At 34.9% G+C, this 19,824-nt stretch overlaps 1 protein-coding gene across 1 annotated transcript; it reads right to left on the bottom strand.

The window, feature by feature from the left end:
• Positions 1-3,503: 3,503 nt before the first annotated feature.
• On the bottom strand, positions 3,504-4,271 carry LOC117926486 (spliceosome-associated protein 130 A-like). The gene has a single exon (XM_034845585.1). It carries the CDS (start codon positions 4,157-4,159, stop codon positions 3,521-3,523), a length of 639 nt encoding a protein of 212 aa, XP_034701476.1. The 5' UTR covers positions 4,160-4,271; the 3' UTR covers positions 3,504-3,520.
• Positions 4,272-19,824: the final 15,553 nt, after the last annotated feature.

The following is a 19,824-nucleotide window of genomic DNA, read 5'->3' as shown; positions in this document are numbered from 1 at the left end:
AGGGTATGAATGTCAACAGTAGAAAGATTAAGGCTTAAGGACAAGGTAGTAGACGTTTATGCACTATTAATTTCAAATTAGAGACCCAAGATAGGACAGTAGAGCTAATCACAAATTTAAATAACTGGATTTAATCTAATCCGTGATACATGGACCATTGTGACCATAACTTTTTTTTTACATTGTGACCATAATTTTTTAGGCCTTCAAAAATGGAAGTACAGAGAAGGATGAGAAATCCTTCCTTATTGTACAAAACCTGATCAAAACAGAGGAAAAGAAATACTCTCAAATAAACACCAATGCAACTTGACATTGCGATTTTAACACTTTGGATCTACACGTTGACATCCAATCAAGCTGAATTATGTTGATAAATTCATGCCTTAAAACGGATGGTTACATTAAAGGCACAACCATAATATTACGTTACATGCATCAAGTTATCAGAAATTCACAACTAACATTAAAAGAAAAAAAAAAATGCAAACCCTTCCCATCCCCTAACCACTTGAGCCAGGCCTCAAGGGCACCAAAGGCTTCATTCAACATGACATACAATAATACCTAACAAACCTTCTCAGTTAGGGTATTAGACAACTAATTAGGAACTATAGAATCCTAATGCTCTTTTAAACTAAGAACACTTTCCAAGTAAGATATTATGAGTTCTGAGAAAGCAACAAGTTCACAAAAAGTTATAAAAAAAAAAAAAAAAAAAACAATGCTAACATTGTCAAGGCATAAAAGAGAGCAACAAACGGCATTAGGATAGTTGATGAAAGACAAAAATAATCCACATAAAAGAGTAAAACGAGTAGCATTGGATTTCCTTTTTCTTTCTTATTCTTTTTTTTTCTGTTTTTGGTGGGGGGTGGGGGGTTTGGAAGGGATGGGGAGATACATAAATATATGTAAGAAAAGCCCCAATGTAAAATGGTGAACACAGTACATTGGAAGTACAGGTAGCATTGGAGTATTTGATGGTGAGAAATATGAAAAGATTTCCATGACTGGGAGTTATTTCTAGTTGATACTTCTTGTTTAGCTCAGTGCCTTTGGTGAGAGAAAATGCATAGGATCTTTGAAGGTAAAGAGGTTTTTGAAGTTGAGGAAAAAGAAAAGAAGAAAAATAGAAAGTTTTGGTCATTGTTCCAAATCCAAGTTTCCATGGAATACAGTACTCAATTCTTATGCAATAAGGGTGGAACAACATTATTATATTCCTCTGGATAATAAGAAATATTAACTACAATAAAACTTAAAAGATAACATTGACAAAAATTTTAAAACCAAAGAATAAAAAGATGAAAAAAGCCAAATCAAAGTCCCTCACCACCAACCAAGGAAAGGGATGCATTTAGATTAGCTTCAAAACCAGTTTGGACTTGAGGAGAAATATTACGAGCCTTAAAAAAATGAAGATTGAAACATACATCTATAAACAAAAATAAACACACCTCAATTTTATCCATGGAGCAAAGAATGTCTTGTTCATCATACAACATATTTTCAACTCAAACTTTGCTCACTTTCACATAATCAGACAAAAGCAACTTGTAGATAGCCTTCGTTGCATGAGTCATAAAAACTCGCCCTTTGAATGTGGTCTAATGAACAAATTCAAATATTTTAGCTTATTTAAAAACATATGCAAAGTTATTGCATAAAATTTGATTAAGAAAATGGCCAACCTTCTTTAGGAAATGTGGAAGGGATGCAGCATGATCCAAGTGAAAGCTGCACAGGAAATGCAAAACATTACAATGCAATAAAGTGGAGAGAACATCTAAAAGGACAGGGGCAGTTTCACATGAGAAAGTAGAGTAGATAGCCAAAAAGAAAAACTAAAGATGAAAGTTCCACCAAAAAGTTTCAAGATCTACAAAAGTTCATTGACAAGACAGACATGCAAGATATCAAATGAAATGATTGTTAAGAAGATATGCTGGTCCATACCACAACTAAGGGCACTGCTCAGTGATAAGGATGTGATTACAATAAATCCATTTACTGAGAAGAAAACAATGCTGAGAAAAGCAATGGGAACCTCCACATAATCAAAGAAGGTGAATGATTGGGGTTTTTCTGAAGGAATTTTAGCTGATAGATTCGATTATTTGTAACCTCTCGTGCTCTCACGTATGAAAGTACATGTTCAAGTTTGTGTATGGACACTTTATGCAGAGATGAAAAGGGGTAGGTCCATTAACCCTTCATCCCTCCAGAACCCCAGAAAAGGAACTTGTAATGGCCAACGGCCTTTGTATAGAGTGATCCCTCTATACAAAATTTATTGAACATTCATTTATCAAGGTTTTGTTGTAACTTAATATAACATCAAAATTTTTAGGTTATGTTTGGTTTTTAAAAAATAGTTTTTTCATATTTAGTTTCACTATAAAAAATAGTGAAAGAAAATTAAATATAATTAAAATTAGTTAGAATATTATATATTTTTAAGTTATTTAATTTTTATATAATGAAAGAAAATAAATTAAATGAGTTTAGAGAAGCATATAAAATAATTTATTAACTTTGACTCTATTTTTTTTTATTTTCCTTTATTTTTTCTTACTTCTCACTTTTTCACTTTATTTTCTTTTCCTCACATTTTCCCTCAAATTGTTGGAGAACCAAACATAACTTTAAACTTTTGCATCAAATTGACAACTTATCAAATTCGCATAATCCTTTCTCAAACATGAAAGAGAATGAAAGTGAAAAGTTTCTAAAACTTCCATTGCCCATATAGGTGTTTGTCATACATCACTCGAACCCAACATTTCACAAGCTTTGAAATTATATCAAGAAATTTTGATGTTAACATGATACCATTATCAATAAATGCTTTCTACTAAGAATTTATTTTCCATACAAACAAACATACAACAATAAATGCATCTGAAATAGAGGTATCTTTGCTTCTAGCTTTAACGTACTCTCTCAACTGTCTGTTGTAATGATATTAACATCTTGCTCTGCATTTTGCCTCAAGCTACTCAGCATGCTCACCATTTTTGTTCCTCTGCTCTTGAGGCTTAACCTCAACTTGTTAAGAAATTTTGTTAGCTGCTGAAAGAAAGCTTGGGTTCCTATCTGAAATTAGAACCACTTGACGATTCATCAGTAAAGACTTCAGATGCTCTAGGAACCACAACCAGTTTTCTTCATTATCAATATTAACCACCCCATAAGCTAGAGGATATTAGTCATCATCTGCATCTAAGGCAGATGCAGACAACAAAGTGTCTTTATGTGGCCTACTCAAGTGATAGGAATCAACAAACAGCAACTCCCTGGAATTGACTTCATAAGTCGCTTGCGCATCCATGGAATTAGCTTGTAAGAGTCCTCTGGCTTTCCAAAATTCGTTGTGCTGGAGAAAGTCCAATAGTGAGGGCCGCTGCTGAGCGAATGCAATAATTCCTTTACATGCAGTTGAGCCACCAGCCTGTCAATTTCTCAGCTCATGGCGCAGGTGAACATTAAGCTACTGAAGATAGACTGGCTCTCTACATCAGCTCGCATTGATTTGTTTGGAGTTGCCCAATTTCTTTGGCAAATCTTCATTTTCGTGTCTTGAATTGTGGTTCAGTTTCCTTACTTCTACCTCTGGACATTTCAAAACAAAACTTGCAAAGGCTTGAATGGCTTCTAACCTTTCTGCCAATTCAAAATTTTCCAACTGCAGGTTTACATTAGAGTTCTTTAACTCTTCTCCCTCAGCAGCCTCAAAGCATTCCTTTTTAGCGGCTTCACGCTCTTTCGTTGCAAATCCTCCTTGATCACTCTCAATAATTACCAATAATTTTTGCTTGGGTTGAAGAACAAACCTTCTTGGTGTATACCTTAAAGGAATCACAGTTTCATTAAATGTTTCACCCAGTCTTTCAATAGTAAAGATCCTCAACGCATCCCCAGCAGCAGCAACCACCACACCTTCAGCACACTGATCAGATGAAAATGATGCAGCAAATTCAAGTGTCTCATAAGAAAGCGATGTCAACAGAAAATGCCCTCGGTGAATATAGCCAAGCCGAGGGCGGCTTGACAAGCATAGCATTGCACGTTGGCCTCTCACAATGACACAGAATATCTTTGGGGCTCTCAGTCCTAAGGATCGGGAATGAGCATCAGAGAGCTGACCTGTCGCCATATCTACCACTGTTTTGAACAAAACTCCATTCTGCGAACCAACATTAAAAAAAAGACTAGCAGGGCGATCAGCACCAACCTTACCACCTACTGATGCCTGAACTTCGAGGGAGAGATTCTAGAGGAAAAGAAACACTTTGCATACTCAAAATCTGCACACAGTCATGGGGATCCGAATACAAGATACGAATAGTGTTGTCACTGTTGGGATTTTATTTCTCTTGCATCTTTGGTAATAAACCGAAGATGTGATTCGGAATGTGGTCCACATCATTCCATTAATTTAGGAACGAGGATTCATGCTTGGAACCACATTTGCATCACTACCCCATGTTCTGTGCACGCTCCAGGCAAACTCGATGATGGAGAGAGTCTTTAAAACGAGGCAGAACACTAATGGGTAAGGTTCCCGAAGCCTTCAATCTCTTTGGCTCTGTTTGGTTCTCGGAAAATGCTAAGGAAAGGAAAAAAAATGTAGAGGAAAATGGTTTTCTTTAGTTTGGATGACATGGAAAATAAGATGGAAAAAAAATATAAAGGAAAGTATTAAAGAAAATATTGCAATATTTTCCCTATTATTTTCCTTAAAAAATAAATAGGAAAATAAGAGAAAAGAGAAGGGGGGGGGGGATTTTATCGGGCTGTTGTTCATCGAGGCTTCACCTCTTACTTCCTCTTCATCTGTGGCTATGGCTTCTCACCGTCGTCGACCCTTTCAACGACCACCACAATCACTCCGACCACCTTCCAGGGCCGAAAACCTACCCTTTTCAAGCACCCGAGTTCCCATGGATGAAGTGCGCTCTTCAAATCAAGTTCCCATGCATGAAATGGATTCTTCAAATCCAGTGAATGTATTCGGATCCATGTCTTCAGATCAAGTATGAATTGAACTCCAATCCACCTCATCCTGTGAAAACCCGGAACCCAAGGTAATCGTTCTCTCTTGGGTTCTCTGTTTGGGTTTCTAGGTTGCTTTCGTCTTTCTCGTTTCTTAAATTTCTCTAGAATTTTTCTAAACTTTCCTGGCTTGTTGCGTTCTGGATTTGATCTGATTTTTACCCTTGATGTTCTGCTATTGTTTACTGGCTGATGGTTTTTTCATAATTTGGTTGGGGGAATGGGTCTACAGTTGTGTATTGCATATATTTATCTTGTTGCTGCCTCTGAGTGCTTGGTTATTGTTTTGTATCATTGTTGGTGGCATCAATTTTTGGAAGGTTTATTGCATATATGCTGTAATTGAGCTTGTGTTTATTGCATATATGTGTATTGCATATATGCTGTAATTGGGAATTTGACATAGTGTTCACACGGGAAATGCTTCATTTGATCCATATTACTTGGTTTTTTCAATGACATGTGAATGTATATTTGACGAGAGAAGAGGGGTGGCTCTTCTGGCAATGGTAAGTTGATGGCTAACCAACCACACCAGACCCTCTTTCATCATCATACTTAGTTTTTCGAATTACTTTTCATTTGTTTCTCTTTAATAGCCAAATTGGTTCAATTGTCTAAAAATGAATCAAATTCCACATATGACTTCGCACAAAAATCACCTCAATTGATATCATTCCAGGGGATTCCCAAATGACTCTTTGTATTTCTTGATTTGCTTACATTATGAGAGTAGTTACAGAACTTAAGTTGTACAGTAAGCGTCAACTGGTAGGCTATGATCATTATGACTCTCTAGGTTGTGATTAGGGTTGTGTTTTCAAATGGTAAGTGGGGATTGTGATTTGTTTGAGTGGGAGAAGAGGGGATCGGGTTTACTTAGATATGTTCATTAGTTGGAGGAAGGATAACAAGTTATGATTGTGCCACTTGATACACAGTTTCATACCTAGTTGGATGACTTGGTCAGTACACTAGAGATGTTGTTAAACCAGCACAATAACATTTCTACAGCTTCATAGAGTCCATTGATGCCAGCTGAATGTGTCTCAGTGAATACAAATGATTCTTCTAGCACTTACTATGAAATGAATAAATTCTATGCTACTAGGTTTGGAAATCAGCAGATGATCGATTATGTTCTTGATAGGAGTCTTTTATCATGGTAGAAATTCCAGAGTTTCTTGGAAGTCTTAAACCTGAGGAATTTACAGATTTTGTGAATGAGAGATTGGATTTCCAAGTTTTATCAAGCTCCTGAAGAGAGGGATAAATTAGTACTGGTTCCCTTAAAGAGAGGGCCTGGTAGGAGCAACTACAAGTTTTTTCAGCAAAGAAAGGGTAAGCCCAAATTCAAAAATTAGAGAAAAATGAAAAAGAAGATGAAAGAAAAGTTATTCTGTTTAATTACATTCAAGTCATGCATCTAAGGTATCTAACTACTGAATTTCTGTTACTTAAGATCAAGGAATGACTTGTTGGAGATGGATGAACTGCTGGTTGCAAGTATATTAGTGATTTGAGAACAAGCATACAAGATATGTTGTTTTATACACTTTTGGACCCATGGAATAGGAATATTGCAAGAGCCAACTGGAATACTTAGGTTTCAAATGGCTGACATATTCTGGTGCAATTAATAACTTGTGAGTGTGTTCAAGAATAAGGATTCTCTTGAGGAAATTATTGGAATCAATAATCTTAGTGTGCAGAATTAGAGCTTGGTTGAAACTTTGGAGACTAGTGGACTCCTCAATTTAATTGGAGCTTGAGGAGATGGGATATTACCAGGATCTAGAAACATGCTAACTTGGCAATTTTTATGAGTATGTTGCATATAAATACTGCTTTGTCATTTAGATTTTTGTTCATTAGTTGGAGGATCTTGGCTTACCAAGATCTAGAAACATGCTAAAAATTCCATGATTGTTTGAATCTAAAAAAATAATTTAACAGTACCAAAAACAATTAAAATAAATAAATAAATAAGCTTATATTCTCATACGGTGTAAAGGCAAACACATATTTGAGGTAGTTTTGGTGTCAGCAATGGCTTCTCGAAGTCTAGGAAATTTGAGCTTCCCAACACACATTTCTTTGAAAACCCAATTTGTTTTTGGCTCCAAACCTCAATTTGTGTCTTTCTCTGGAGCTCTAAGAAAACTCGTAAGGTAGAAATTCTCAACTCATGTAATGGGTTCTTCTGCTTCTTCTTCTCAGAAACCAGACAACATCCAAGGTCTGTTATCCCTCAATTTTCCCCTCATTTTTGTGAACCGGATTGTTAATTTTATCCTTTATGACAGTTACACACTCATAGGTGATTGATTTTTGTGTATTCATGCTGCTGTGGATTCGTTTCTTTACCATGTTTTCTGTTGTGAGAATCATAGGTTCTATTTATGTTCTGTAGAAAAATTGATACTAACCAATTATAATTTTTTCTTAGACAAAACATATGTGCTATTAAACATATGGTTCAAATTTATTACAAAAGAAACAGTATCAAGACTGATATAAATAGGAACAACAAAGTGAAAAAGAATAATTTTATGTTAGGAAAGGGTTTTAGAGAGAGGACTAGGACCACAGGTCAAATCCTATGCACAATGAGGAAACCTGGAGTAAAAACAATGGACAGGACAAATTCAAGCCATGGTCTCTAGTGATCATAAACCAAATATCGATCTAGCCCCCCCATATCTCTTTGATTGAATGTTACCTTTTTTCCCCCTAGCCTAAATTTAGGGTATATATTACTAGTTTCTAGGCTCAAAATTTGCTGTGTTCAAGGCCTGAATGGGTTGAGAATTGCATAAATGAAGGTTCCCCATGAATCCAAATGGGGACATATCTCTAAATTGGAAAATGTAAAAGGAAGGTTCCCACACTTAGGGTTGGAGTAGGAGAGGGTAGTGGCTCCTTTACTACACTACTTTAGGCTGGCCTAAAACAAGCTCTTCACATGGCTTTATTAGTTGGAGGTTTAGGGGGTACCCATTTAGAATAGGGTGGATCCATGTTATTCCTGGTTCCTCTACTTCAAAATTTAATTCAAGAAAGTGCTTTAAATCTTCTCCACATGCCCTCGTGTTCCCATGTGCCCTATTTCACATCACTCTCTCTCTCTTATTAGGATTCTTCAACCATAAAGTTTTTTTTTTTAATATCAAATAGTTATTCTAGATGCTTATCAACTCTCACTGATCTGGACCCACCAATTATAATTTATTTTGTTTCCTCATTACTTTCCCAATACCAAACATCACTAGTATTTAACATTTGATAAAAATTAAGGCCCATTCAGTTTATCTACCAGAAATACAAAAGAGATAGAAACAAAATAAACACCAAAAATCAAGGCCATGTTAAAATAAACATTTGAACTAAAATAGAGATTCATTTGAACTAAAAGAGTGTATGGGTTTTCCATTTCTTTTTACCTAATTTACTTTTCTATTATTTGTGTAGGCAAAGCAAGTTCATCCTGACAAAAATTCGAGTGACCCTTTGGCAGCTAAACGATCTTAGGTAAGTTCACTTTGTTGTCACTCATTCATCATCTTCTTCTTAATACTCTACTCTCCTTCATTCATCCCAAAACCAAGTGGAGGATCAAGTATTCTTAAGTAATCATGCAAATTTCAGACTGAATAATGAACTTAGAAAGAGTTTCATTTTGTTATCATGCTTTAAACTAGACATTTCAACTCTAGTAAGGTCTGTTTTACCATAAGTGGTAACTTGTCATTAATTTAACTATCATAAATAGTTATAATCAATCTTAGATTAACTTAATTTAACTATCACATTTCAAGACTGAATAATGACTTTACTAAATCATTCATCTTACTTTGCTATCATGTAGACTTATAATGAAGAGTGGCAAAGACTTAGAAGATGGGTTGCAACTTGTGTAGCTATATATGCTGCATATGCGGCAATTCTTGTTTCAGTTTATCATCGCTCAAACTATTTGGAGAGATCAATCTCTAATGAAGGAGATTATGAATGACATGCTTTGATGGAAAGACTTACACTAATGGATAATGAAGATTGTTATAATCAACTACGTATGGGAAAGGATGCATTCGCAAGACTAGTAAACATTCTTCAGGGAACAGGTCGTCTTAGAAATAGTGCACATAGTAATGTAGAAGAACAAGTTACCAAATTCCTTCACATTGTTGGTCATAATTTAAGGAATAGAACTATGAAATTTTATTTCAAGTGTTCTAGTGAAATTGTTAGTTGTCACTTTCATTAAGTTCTTAAAGCTATAATATCTTTAGATGATGCCTTCTTAAAGCAGCCTGATGGATTAAAGTGTCCTCAAGAAATCAAGGACAATACCAAATTTTGGCCCTACTTTAAGGTAAACTTACTTATCTAATAAACATCATTAGAATATTATTTATATTTCAAAATAAACTAATAATTTTGTTTCTTTATAGGATTGCATAGGGGCGATTGTATTTAGAACTATAACTCCTCTAGTTAAAATCACACTTTGAATGAGTTACAATGAAGTTATTATCATATCTCCTCCTCTTGACTTTTCAGTTTAAACATATATATATGTATTATTATTTCAGATGGAACATAGTGAAGGCTTTGAAGTACACAAAAGTGTAAGTGAAAAAAGAAACTTGACTTGGATTGATGAAATGGACAACTTTTTGGTTGATCAATTAATGGAGCAAATGCATAAAGGGCAAAAGATAGGAGGAGTCTTCACCAAGATAGCTTATGCAATGGTTGCACGAGAAATTGGGGAAAATTTGAATTGAGTTGTAACTCTGAGCACATAAAAAATAGAATGAAAACTTTTATGCTGCTCAAGAAGTTTTACAAAATGGTAGTGGATTTGGTTTCAATTAATCAACTCAAATGATCGAAGCTACCATGGAAGTATGGACTACTTACACTAAGGTGAGTTAATTATTATTTTTGAGTTATTAGAAATAAAAATTTTGCATGTAATGTAGAGTTATAAATTTCTAATAGACATTATCACAATTGAACTCAAGTTTTGTTAATATTTGTTTTTTCTGATGTTAAAAGGCACACCCAGGAGCATCTCAGCTCAGACACAAACCTATTAGAATTATGATAAGTTGTCCATTCTTCTTGGAAAAGATTAAGCAACAGGAAGTCTTGTTGCAGGTACAAAAGAAAGACAACTTTGTTGGGCCCAGGAACAAAATTTGGATGACATAATTCCATTAGGATCATCACAACATGGGATCAGAGATGAAACATTTGCTTATGTTGAAAATGAAGCAACAACTGAGACATCTTTCTCATCTGCAGATGCATCTGTTTCTGCACCAAAGTCAAACAAAGAAACAAAAAAGCGAAAAGCAAAATATGCTAACATTGTAAGTGAAGAATTAAGGTCAATTAGAGTTAGAATGGATGCAGTTGTTGCGACTCTTGATAGAAGCAACCTTCAAAATTATACAGAAGAGCAATTGTTTGAAGAGATTGCTAAGATTGGAGGCATTAGTGATGTATCTCATATGAAAGCATATCAAGCTCTTATCGGTGATGTGAGTGTAGCTCGAGCCTTCCTTGCTTGTCCAATTAATAGGCGTAAGCTTTGGTTGTCAGTTAAATTTAGACCTACTTTTTTTTATGCCTAATTTGAGATGGAGATTATTTTTATTTTTAGTTTTACTTTTGTTTTGGGGCTATACGTGAAGTTTTGATATCAAAACTCATGGATGATAGTTGACTATTAGAAATTGATCTATTATATTTTTAGACTTATGAAGACTTTTTTTATTCATCTATCTTTTCAGCATATTATTCAATTATTCCTTTGTTTGGTTAGCTGAAAAATGGAGGAAATTATGTTTTTTCGGTTTAGACCAGCTTGTTGTTTCTTGAGATTTCGATAATTTACAAATTGAATTTCAAATTCTGGACTTCTTCTTTCATTGAATTCTCTTATTATCTAAGTTTTTGCGGCTACTGAACAGAGCACAGAGTTCAATTTGATTGTCTCAGGTGCTTAAGGTGATATGTTTTGTATAGATAGCATCATGAGGTTGTGGAGTGGTACTCTGTATAGTTGGCTAATTTTAGTGGTTGGCTGCTGCTAAAAGTTGTGTAAACCAACTCAAGGATAATCAAATCTACAACTACTTTTACCTTAGTTTTGATACCCGTTTTGGTTTTGGTTTGAGAATTGAGAACCTTTTCCAGGGGTGGTTTAGAAGCAGCTGGTTGAGATTCTGATGGTCCTGCTAATCTAGAATTATCACTTACCATCTTTAATTGTTGTTGATGTTGTTGAAACTGCAGATGCTTCTGATCAAAAGCTAGGTGATCAGATGTTGGCTTTATACTGATAGGAGATTCCGGTTCCAACTGGGCCTCAGCTCTACTTGAAAGGGTGTTCACTGCTAATCCTGAGTCAGTGCTCTCTCCTCCTTACTTTGAACTTCCCTGAGTTGAAAACGGAAATAAAAGCCCACCAAAATTTTCAAATGGGTATTCAAAAACACCTTAAGAATAGCCTCACTTTTCAAGTGGGTATGTCCCCAAGGATCATCTAAAAGATCATCAAAAGAGAGAATGATACCTTTTGAAATGGGTATTGAAGAAACTGTGATAAAAAGTAGTATATTTTATATAGTAGTTTTTTATTTTTAAATTTAGATTTAGAAAATCCTTTTTAATTTTGAAATTTATATTTTATATAGTAGTTTTTTTATTTTTACATTATATGAACATATTTTAATTCTAAATTTTGATTTCGAAAATCCTTTTGAATTTTTTAAGAGCTTTTTATTAGCTATAAATGTTCCCTTGAAAATAAAAAATAGTTATTACTCGTATATTTTATTTGTATTACATGAGGAAAATTTTATACATAAATCTTATAATTATTAATAAAAAAAATAATAGCAAAGACTTTTTATGAGCAATGTTTTATGTCGAAAAATGCACGTTTTTCAATGGTTTTTTTTATTGGATTAATTTATTTTATTATTCAACAAATTGATAACCATTTAACACAAATTGTTGATTTTATTTTCCTTCCATTTTTCCTTACTTTTTTTTTGTGGTTTACCAAACAAAAGAAAATGATTTTTTTTTTCCCTTGAATTTTCCATGGATAACCAAACAAGTGGAAAAAATTATATTCCTTTCCTTGCCTTTTTCTTTCCTTCCATTTTTCCTCCCAATTTTCTTTCTCTCGCATTTTCCGGGAACCAAACAGAGCCTTTCAGTTTTTCAAAACACCATCTAAGTAGAGGTTGTGAAGGTTTAGAAGCACCAGAAACCCGAAAATAGAAAAACACATTTTAACCTGTAGAATGGCAATAGCGGGAGGTATGTTTTCTGATCTGTCTATAATTCCGTTTATGATCTAATTGCTATTTAATGGTTTTGTAGCATGTTTAGATTCTTTATTATTGTCCATCAGTTGGTATCAGAGCCTTGTATGCCTTTGTCTTGTTCATTTTACAATCTGCATTTTTCAATCAAGTGAGTTTTGGTATTTTAGAAGTTTTTGATGAAAAATATTGTTAGAAATCATTAGGAGATGAGATTTCTAACATTTCGGTGTTTTAAATCATCATTTTGGTGTCTGGAAACTGTCGGGTTTCATTTCGGGTTACAGATAGGTCAAACAGACCCGGTTGAAGGTAGGGGACGACTACAAGGGCTTATCGTTTTGACTGTCAATAAGATTTATATAAGTAAACAAGTAATCAGGAAAGGGGCAGTAGCCCAATTAGTCACAACCTTGTCTTCTTTATTTATTTATTTATTTATTTAAAAGGGGTTGGTTTATAATGTGACACGTCTTTCTGTGTCCCTGGCCAGAGATCTGGAATTAGTGAATTGTAATAAATAAAAAAATCATAAAATTTAGTGTTTTTAAAATATGTTAATTTATGGATATTTTATGTGCTAGATTATTTATTTTTTCTAGTTGAATGCATATTTTTATTTTTAATGGTTTATTGTGCATACAACATTAAATTAAATAATTTGCACATTAAATTTACTCTTAAAGGCTCTTTATGAATTTAATTTTAGATATTAATGTGCTTATAATTTATACAATTTTAGAAATTTTGCACAGTGATATTGAGTTTTGTGTAAAAATTGCTTATGGTTTCATGCTATTTATATATAAGTTTTCTCGTGAATTAATTAAATGTCAAGTGATCCTTATAATTTCAATTAATTAAGGAGTAGCCAAAGCATATTTAATTATGCAAAATTATATATTAAGTGTTTTGGGATCACATATAGGAAAATGACATTATGGGTAATTAATTATATTTGAAATAATAAAATTTTATCCCACATGAATTTTTTATTATATTTGTATAATTAATTAGGATTGAATATCAAATTATATTTCTTAATTACCCACAAGAATTAGGAAATGGAACATAATTTGATAGTTTTATCATAAGGTTTTACATGGATCTAACTGAATTAGAACTTTAGCCCACAGACAAGTTTTATGTCACTAGATTCATAATTTTTGAACATGAGTTACATTGGTAAAACATGATATTTGTTTATTAGTCTCAAATTTGAATGATAAGCATGTATGTTTAATTTTTGTGCAGTTATGCAACCTGCCAATTTCTCTAATATAAAATGTGACATTCCCTAATTGAAAGGTGATAACTATAAGGTTTGGAAGGAGAGAATTCTCCTTCATTTGGGGTGCATGGACATTAATTATGCTATCAGGAAAGACAAACCAACCATTATTGACACCAACACTACAGTAGAAAAGGCTCTTTATGAACAATGGGTGTGATCAAATTGCCTTAGTCTGATGTTCATAAAGACCAAAATCTCTTATGGTATTCGTGGTTCTGTCGATCAGCATGACAATGTCAAGGCATTACTGAAGGCTATCGATGAGCAATTTGTGACTTCAAATAAGGCACTTGCCAGCACCCTAATAATGAAGTTTTCATTCTTAAGGCTCACCGATGTGAGTGGTGTGCGAGAGCACATGATGCAAATGAGGGATATTGCGGCACAATTAAAGACACTTGAGGTTGAAATGTCTGACTCCTTCCTTGTGCACTTCATTTTAAACACTCTTCCACAACAATATAGACCCTTCAAAATCTCTTACAACACACACAAAGATAAGTGGTCAATTAATGAGCTTTTGACCATGTGTGTTCAAGAGGAAGGAAGGTTGAAAATGGAATTGGGTGAGAGTGCATTAATGGAAATGGAAGGAAAGGATCAGAATTAGGCCAAAAAGAAAGGGAAAGGTAAAATACCGTCCCAAGGTGGAATCAAGAAGGTTAATAGGTGCTCCTTCTGCAAGAAGAAGGAGCATATGAAAAAGAGTTGCACCAAATTCCAGAAATGGCTTGAGAAGAAAAGTAAACTAATCTCATTTGTTTGTTATGAATCTAATATGGTTGATGTTATTTATAACACATGGTGGATTGATTCTGGTTCTACAATCCATGTTTCAAATACCTTGCAGGGTATGCGAAACCTAAGGAAGCCAATACCAAGTGAGCAATGCATTTATTCAGGAAACAAGATGTGTTCACATGTGGAGGCTGTTGGAACATGCAGTTTAGTTTTAAGTAGTGGTTTTAATTTAAATTTAGAAAAGACATTTTATGTTCCAAGTTTCTTTAGGAATTTGATTTCAGTTTCAAGAATTGTACCTTTGGGTTATTCCTTTAGTTTTTATGAGACATCTTTTAGTTTGTTTTATAAATCTAATCTTGTTAGAAATGGTACATTGTCTAATGGCCTTTTCTCTATCAATTTGCAAAACGATACCACTAATAACACTATGCATGTTCACATTGGTACAAAACGATGTGTTGTGAATGAACATTCCTCTATGTTGTGGCATCAGAGATTGGGACATATCTCCATACAGAGAATTAAGAGATTAGTAAATGATGGAGTACTTAGTACTTTAGATTTTACTGATTTTCACACTTGTGTGGATTGCATTAAGGGAAAGTAGACCAACAAATCTAAGAAAGGTGCTAAGAGGAGCACAGACATATTAGAGATCATACATTCAGATATTTGTTGTCCAGACATGGACATGTATGGTCCGAAATACTTCATCTCCTTCATAGATGATTACTTACGATACATGTATATCTACTTGCTTCATAACAAGAATGAAGCATTGTGTGCCTTTAATGTTTTAAGGCTGAATTAGAGAAACAATACGGAAAGCAAATAAAGATTGTGAGAATGGATAGAGGTGGAGAATATTATGGTAGATATATCGAGGATGGACAAGCACCTGGTTCTTTTACGAAGTTTCTTCAAGAGCATGGGATAGTTGCTCAATACACCATGCATGGTTCCCCAGACCAAAATGGTGTGGCTGAAAGAAGAAATTGAACATTAATGGACATGGTTAGGAGTATGCGTAGCAACTCCAAGCTTCCTGAATCTTTGTGGACTAAAGCTCTTAAAATGACAGTGTATATATTGAACCGAGTTCCAACAAAGGCTGTCCCCAAGACACCATTTGAATTATGGAAAGGTTGGAAACTGAGTTTGCGACATATACGCATTTGGGGATGCCCGTCTTAAGTAAGAGTTTACAACCCACAAGAGAAGAAACTAGACCCAAAGACCATTAATGCGTATTTCATTGGATATGCCAAAAGGTCTAAAGGGTATAGATTCTACTGTCCATCTCACAACACTAGAATTGTGGAGTCAAGAAATGCTAAATTTCTTGAGAATGACTTGATTAGTGGGAGTGATCGATTTCAGGACATTGTTTCTGAAAAAGATCATATTGATGCTCAAACATCCACTTCAAGTGATAGATTGATTGTCATTCACAATGCCCCTCAAGTTCAAACAGGTGATAGACAACCAATCATTGAAGTTCCACAAATTGCTAATGACAATCTAATAGATCAAGTTGTTCAAGATTCGCCATAAATTGTTGAACAACCCGTTGAGCAACATGATCCTCAGGAAAATGTTGATTCAATATTAAGGAGACTACAAGAGTGAGAAAACCAGCAATACCTAGTGATTATGTTGTGTATCTACAAGAATTGGACTATGACATTGGAGCCGAAAATGATCTTGAAACTTTTCACAAGCCATAAGTTGCAAAAAGTCTAATTTATGGTATGATGCTATGAAAGATGAGATGAATTCTATGACATCTAATGGAGTCTAGAATCTTGTTGAGTTGTTTGATGGTGCAAAAGCCATTGGATGTAAATGGGTTTTCAAGACAAAGAAAGATTCATTGGGCAACATTGAAAGATATAAAGCAAGACTCATTGCTAAATGATTCACTCAAAAGGAAGGAATTGACTGCTAGGAGACTTTTTCTCCTGTATCTAAGAAAGATTCTCTTCATGTCATTATAACATTAGTTGCACATTTTGACTTAGTGTTGCAACAAATGGATGTGAAAATGGCATTCCTCAATGGAATTCTAGAGGAAGAGGTTTACATGAAACAACCAAAAGGATTTTCATCTAGTGGTGGTGAGCATTTGGTATGCAAGCTTAAGAAATCCATATATGGATTGAAACAAGCATCCCGTTAGTGGTATTTGAAGTTTCATGATGTTATCTCTTCATTTGGTTTCGTGGAGAACGTTATGGATCAATGTATATATCAGAAAGTCAGTGGGAGTAAGATTTGTTTCCTTGTTTTGTATGTGGATGACATTTTACTTGCAACCAATGATAAGAGTTTGCTACATGAGGCGAAACAGTTTTTACCTAAAAACTTTGACATGGAGGATATGGGTGATGCGACTTATGTCATTGGCATTAAGATACATAGGGACAGATTTCGAGGCCTTTTAGGTCTGTCTCAAGAGACCTATATCAACAAGGTTTTAGAAAGATTTTGGATGAAAGATTGTTCACCAAGTATAGCTCCCATTGTGAAGGGCGATAGGTTCAATTTGGACCAGTGCCAGAAGAATGATCTTGAGCGGGAACAAATGAAGAACATTCCTTATGCTTCTGCTATTGGAAGCTTGATGTATGTTCAGGTCTGCACAAGACTTGACATTGCATTTGTTGTTGGGATGTTAGGGAGATATCAAAGTAATCTAGGTATAAACCACTGGAAAGCTGCAAAGAAGGTGATGAGGTACCTTCAGGGGACCAAAGACTACAGGCTTCTGTATAGATGGACTGATAATTTGGAAGTGATTGGCTACTTTGATTTGGACTACGCTGGTTGCATTGATTCGTGAAAATCAACTTCAGGATATGTCTTTATGCTAGCCGATGGAGCTGTTTCTTGGAGAAGCGCAAAGCAAACTTTGATTGCAACTTCCACTATGGAGGCTGAGTTCGTGTCTTGTTTTGAGGCTACCTCGCATGGTGTATGGTTAAAGAGTTTCATTTCTAGGCTTATAGTTGTGGATTCAATTTCTAGGCCATTGAAGATATATTGTGACAATTCAGCTGCAATTTTTATGGCTAAGAACAACAAAAGTAGTGGTCGAAACAAGCACATCGACATCAAGTATTTAGCCCTAAGAAAACGTGTTAAAGAGAAAACAGTGGTTATTGAACAAGTTAGCACTGAATTGATGATTGTTGATCCTTTAACTAAAGGCATGCCACCGTTGAAATTCAAGGATCATGTAGATAGATTGGGACTTGGTTCCTTTGTGTGATTTTCGTTGTAAGAAGGAATGTTATTTTCAATGAAACTCTATTTGTGATGTTTTCTCATATTTGATTTTCTTTGTGTACACTTTTATTCATTTGTTGAGAAATATCATTAATGTTTGGACCTAGAATAAACATAGGGTTTATTCATTAAGCCATATGGGCTAGTGTTTAAGAGACATGATGCATCATGATGCATGGAAGATAATACTCGATTTTAGAGGACCTATCATCATGATTCATGAGTTTTGTTTCTTGCTATGATGAATGATGGAATATATGGACCAAGTGGGAGAATGTTCGGATTTTATTTCTCCCGCATCTTAGGTAATAAACCGAAGACGTGATTCGGAATGTGGTCCACATCATTCCATCAATTTAGGAACAAGATATTGCAGGCTTAGGGAACCTTACCCATTAGTGTTCTGCCTCGTTTTAAAGACTCTCTCCATCATCGAGTTTGTCTAGAGCGTGCACAGAACATGGGGTAGTGATGCGAACGTGGTTCCGAGCATGAATCCTCGTTCCTAAATTGATGGAATGATGTGGACCACATTTTGAATCACGTCTTCGGTTTATTACCAAAGATGTAGGAGAAATAAAATCCCAATATTCTCCCATTTGGTCCATATATTCCATCATTCATCATAGCAAGAAACAAAACACATGAATCATGACTATAGGTCCTCTAAAATCGAGTATTATCTTCCATGTATCACAATGCATCATGTCTCTTAAAGACTAGCCCATATGGCTTAATGAATAAACCCTATGTTTATTCTAGGTCCAAACATTAATGATATTTCTCAATAAATGAATAAAAGTGTACACAAAGAAAATCAAATATGAGAAAACATCACAAATAGAGTTTCATTGAAAATAACATTCCTTCTTACAACGAAAATCACACAAAGGAACCAAGTCCCAATCTATCTACATGATCCTTAAATTTCAACGATGGCATGCTTTAGTCAAAGGATTAGCGAGAATGTTGGGATTTTATTTCTCCTGCATCTTCGGTAATAAACCGAAGATGTGATTCGGAATGTGGTCCACATCATTCCATCAATTTAGGAACGAGGATTCATGCTCGGAACCATGTTTGCATTACTACCCCATGTTCTGTGCACGTTCCAGGCAAACTCAATGATGGAGAGAGTCTTTAAAACGAGGCAGAACACTAATGGGTAAGGTTCCCTAAGCCTGCAATCTCTTTCAGTTTTTCAAAACACCATCTAAGTAGAGGTTGTGAAGGTTTAGAAGCACTTGAAACTCAAAAATAGACAAAACACATTTTAACCTGTAGAATGGCAATGGCGGAAGGTATGTTTTCTGATCTGTCTATAATTCCGTTTATGATCTAATTGTTATTTAATGGTTTTATAGCATGTTTAGATTATTTATTATTGTCCATCAGTCACATGATTCGACTGCGAGAAAATGAGATCTGTCTTCCTTCAAGAACCAAGGCAATGTCAGAACAAGCCACATCCCCAAATATTTCATGCTTCTCAACCTCCATCAACTGACCAGTCATATCCACCTTGAAATATATAAGCTCCCCTTCACTCAGTGCAATAACCACTTGAAGCCTATTGGGACCAACTTTGATGGTTGTCCTCTTTCCACTAGTTCTCCACTCGTTAATGCGTTTGCCTTCTCTTACATATCGGAAACCACAAGGGTGAACTTGCGTCAAGGAATCATCATCACCTATCAAAGAAACAACAAGGGATGGTGTAGCATCGAGAAAACCACTATCACTTACTTCTTCAACTGTGTCACCAATTGAAAGCATAAGAGTAGCATTTGCAATTGAAACAACAATATATGCATCAGACTCATCATCGACATTCTTGCTATCGCTCCAAATTCTAGGATCTGGAGAAAAGGAGCCCGAATTAATGCTAAATTCAGTCAAAGCTTTCTTCTAGCAATCTCTAAGAAAGGAGCGGAAGGCATGCACCAATAGAGCAAACTAAATGCTGAGTAAAGCCCGTCGAAGGCTATGGTACTGTGTAAAGCAATAGGCATTAAGGCAAAATTAGGCCATGGCAGTAGCTTGAGTACAGTTTCAGTCCCTGATTTCTCCACGGATGATCAGCAAGTTTCT

The sequence above is a fragment of the Vitis riparia genome, chromosome 12 (genome assembly GCF_004353265.1).
Source record: "Vitis riparia cultivar Riparia Gloire de Montpellier isolate 1030 chromosome 12, EGFV_Vit.rip_1.0, whole genome shotgun sequence".
Taxonomy (NCBI): Eukaryota; Viridiplantae; Streptophyta; class Magnoliopsida; order Vitales; family Vitaceae; genus Vitis; species Vitis riparia.
The sequence above is the reverse complement of the archived record's forward strand: the minus strand, read 5'-3'. Positions and strand labels throughout refer to the sequence as shown.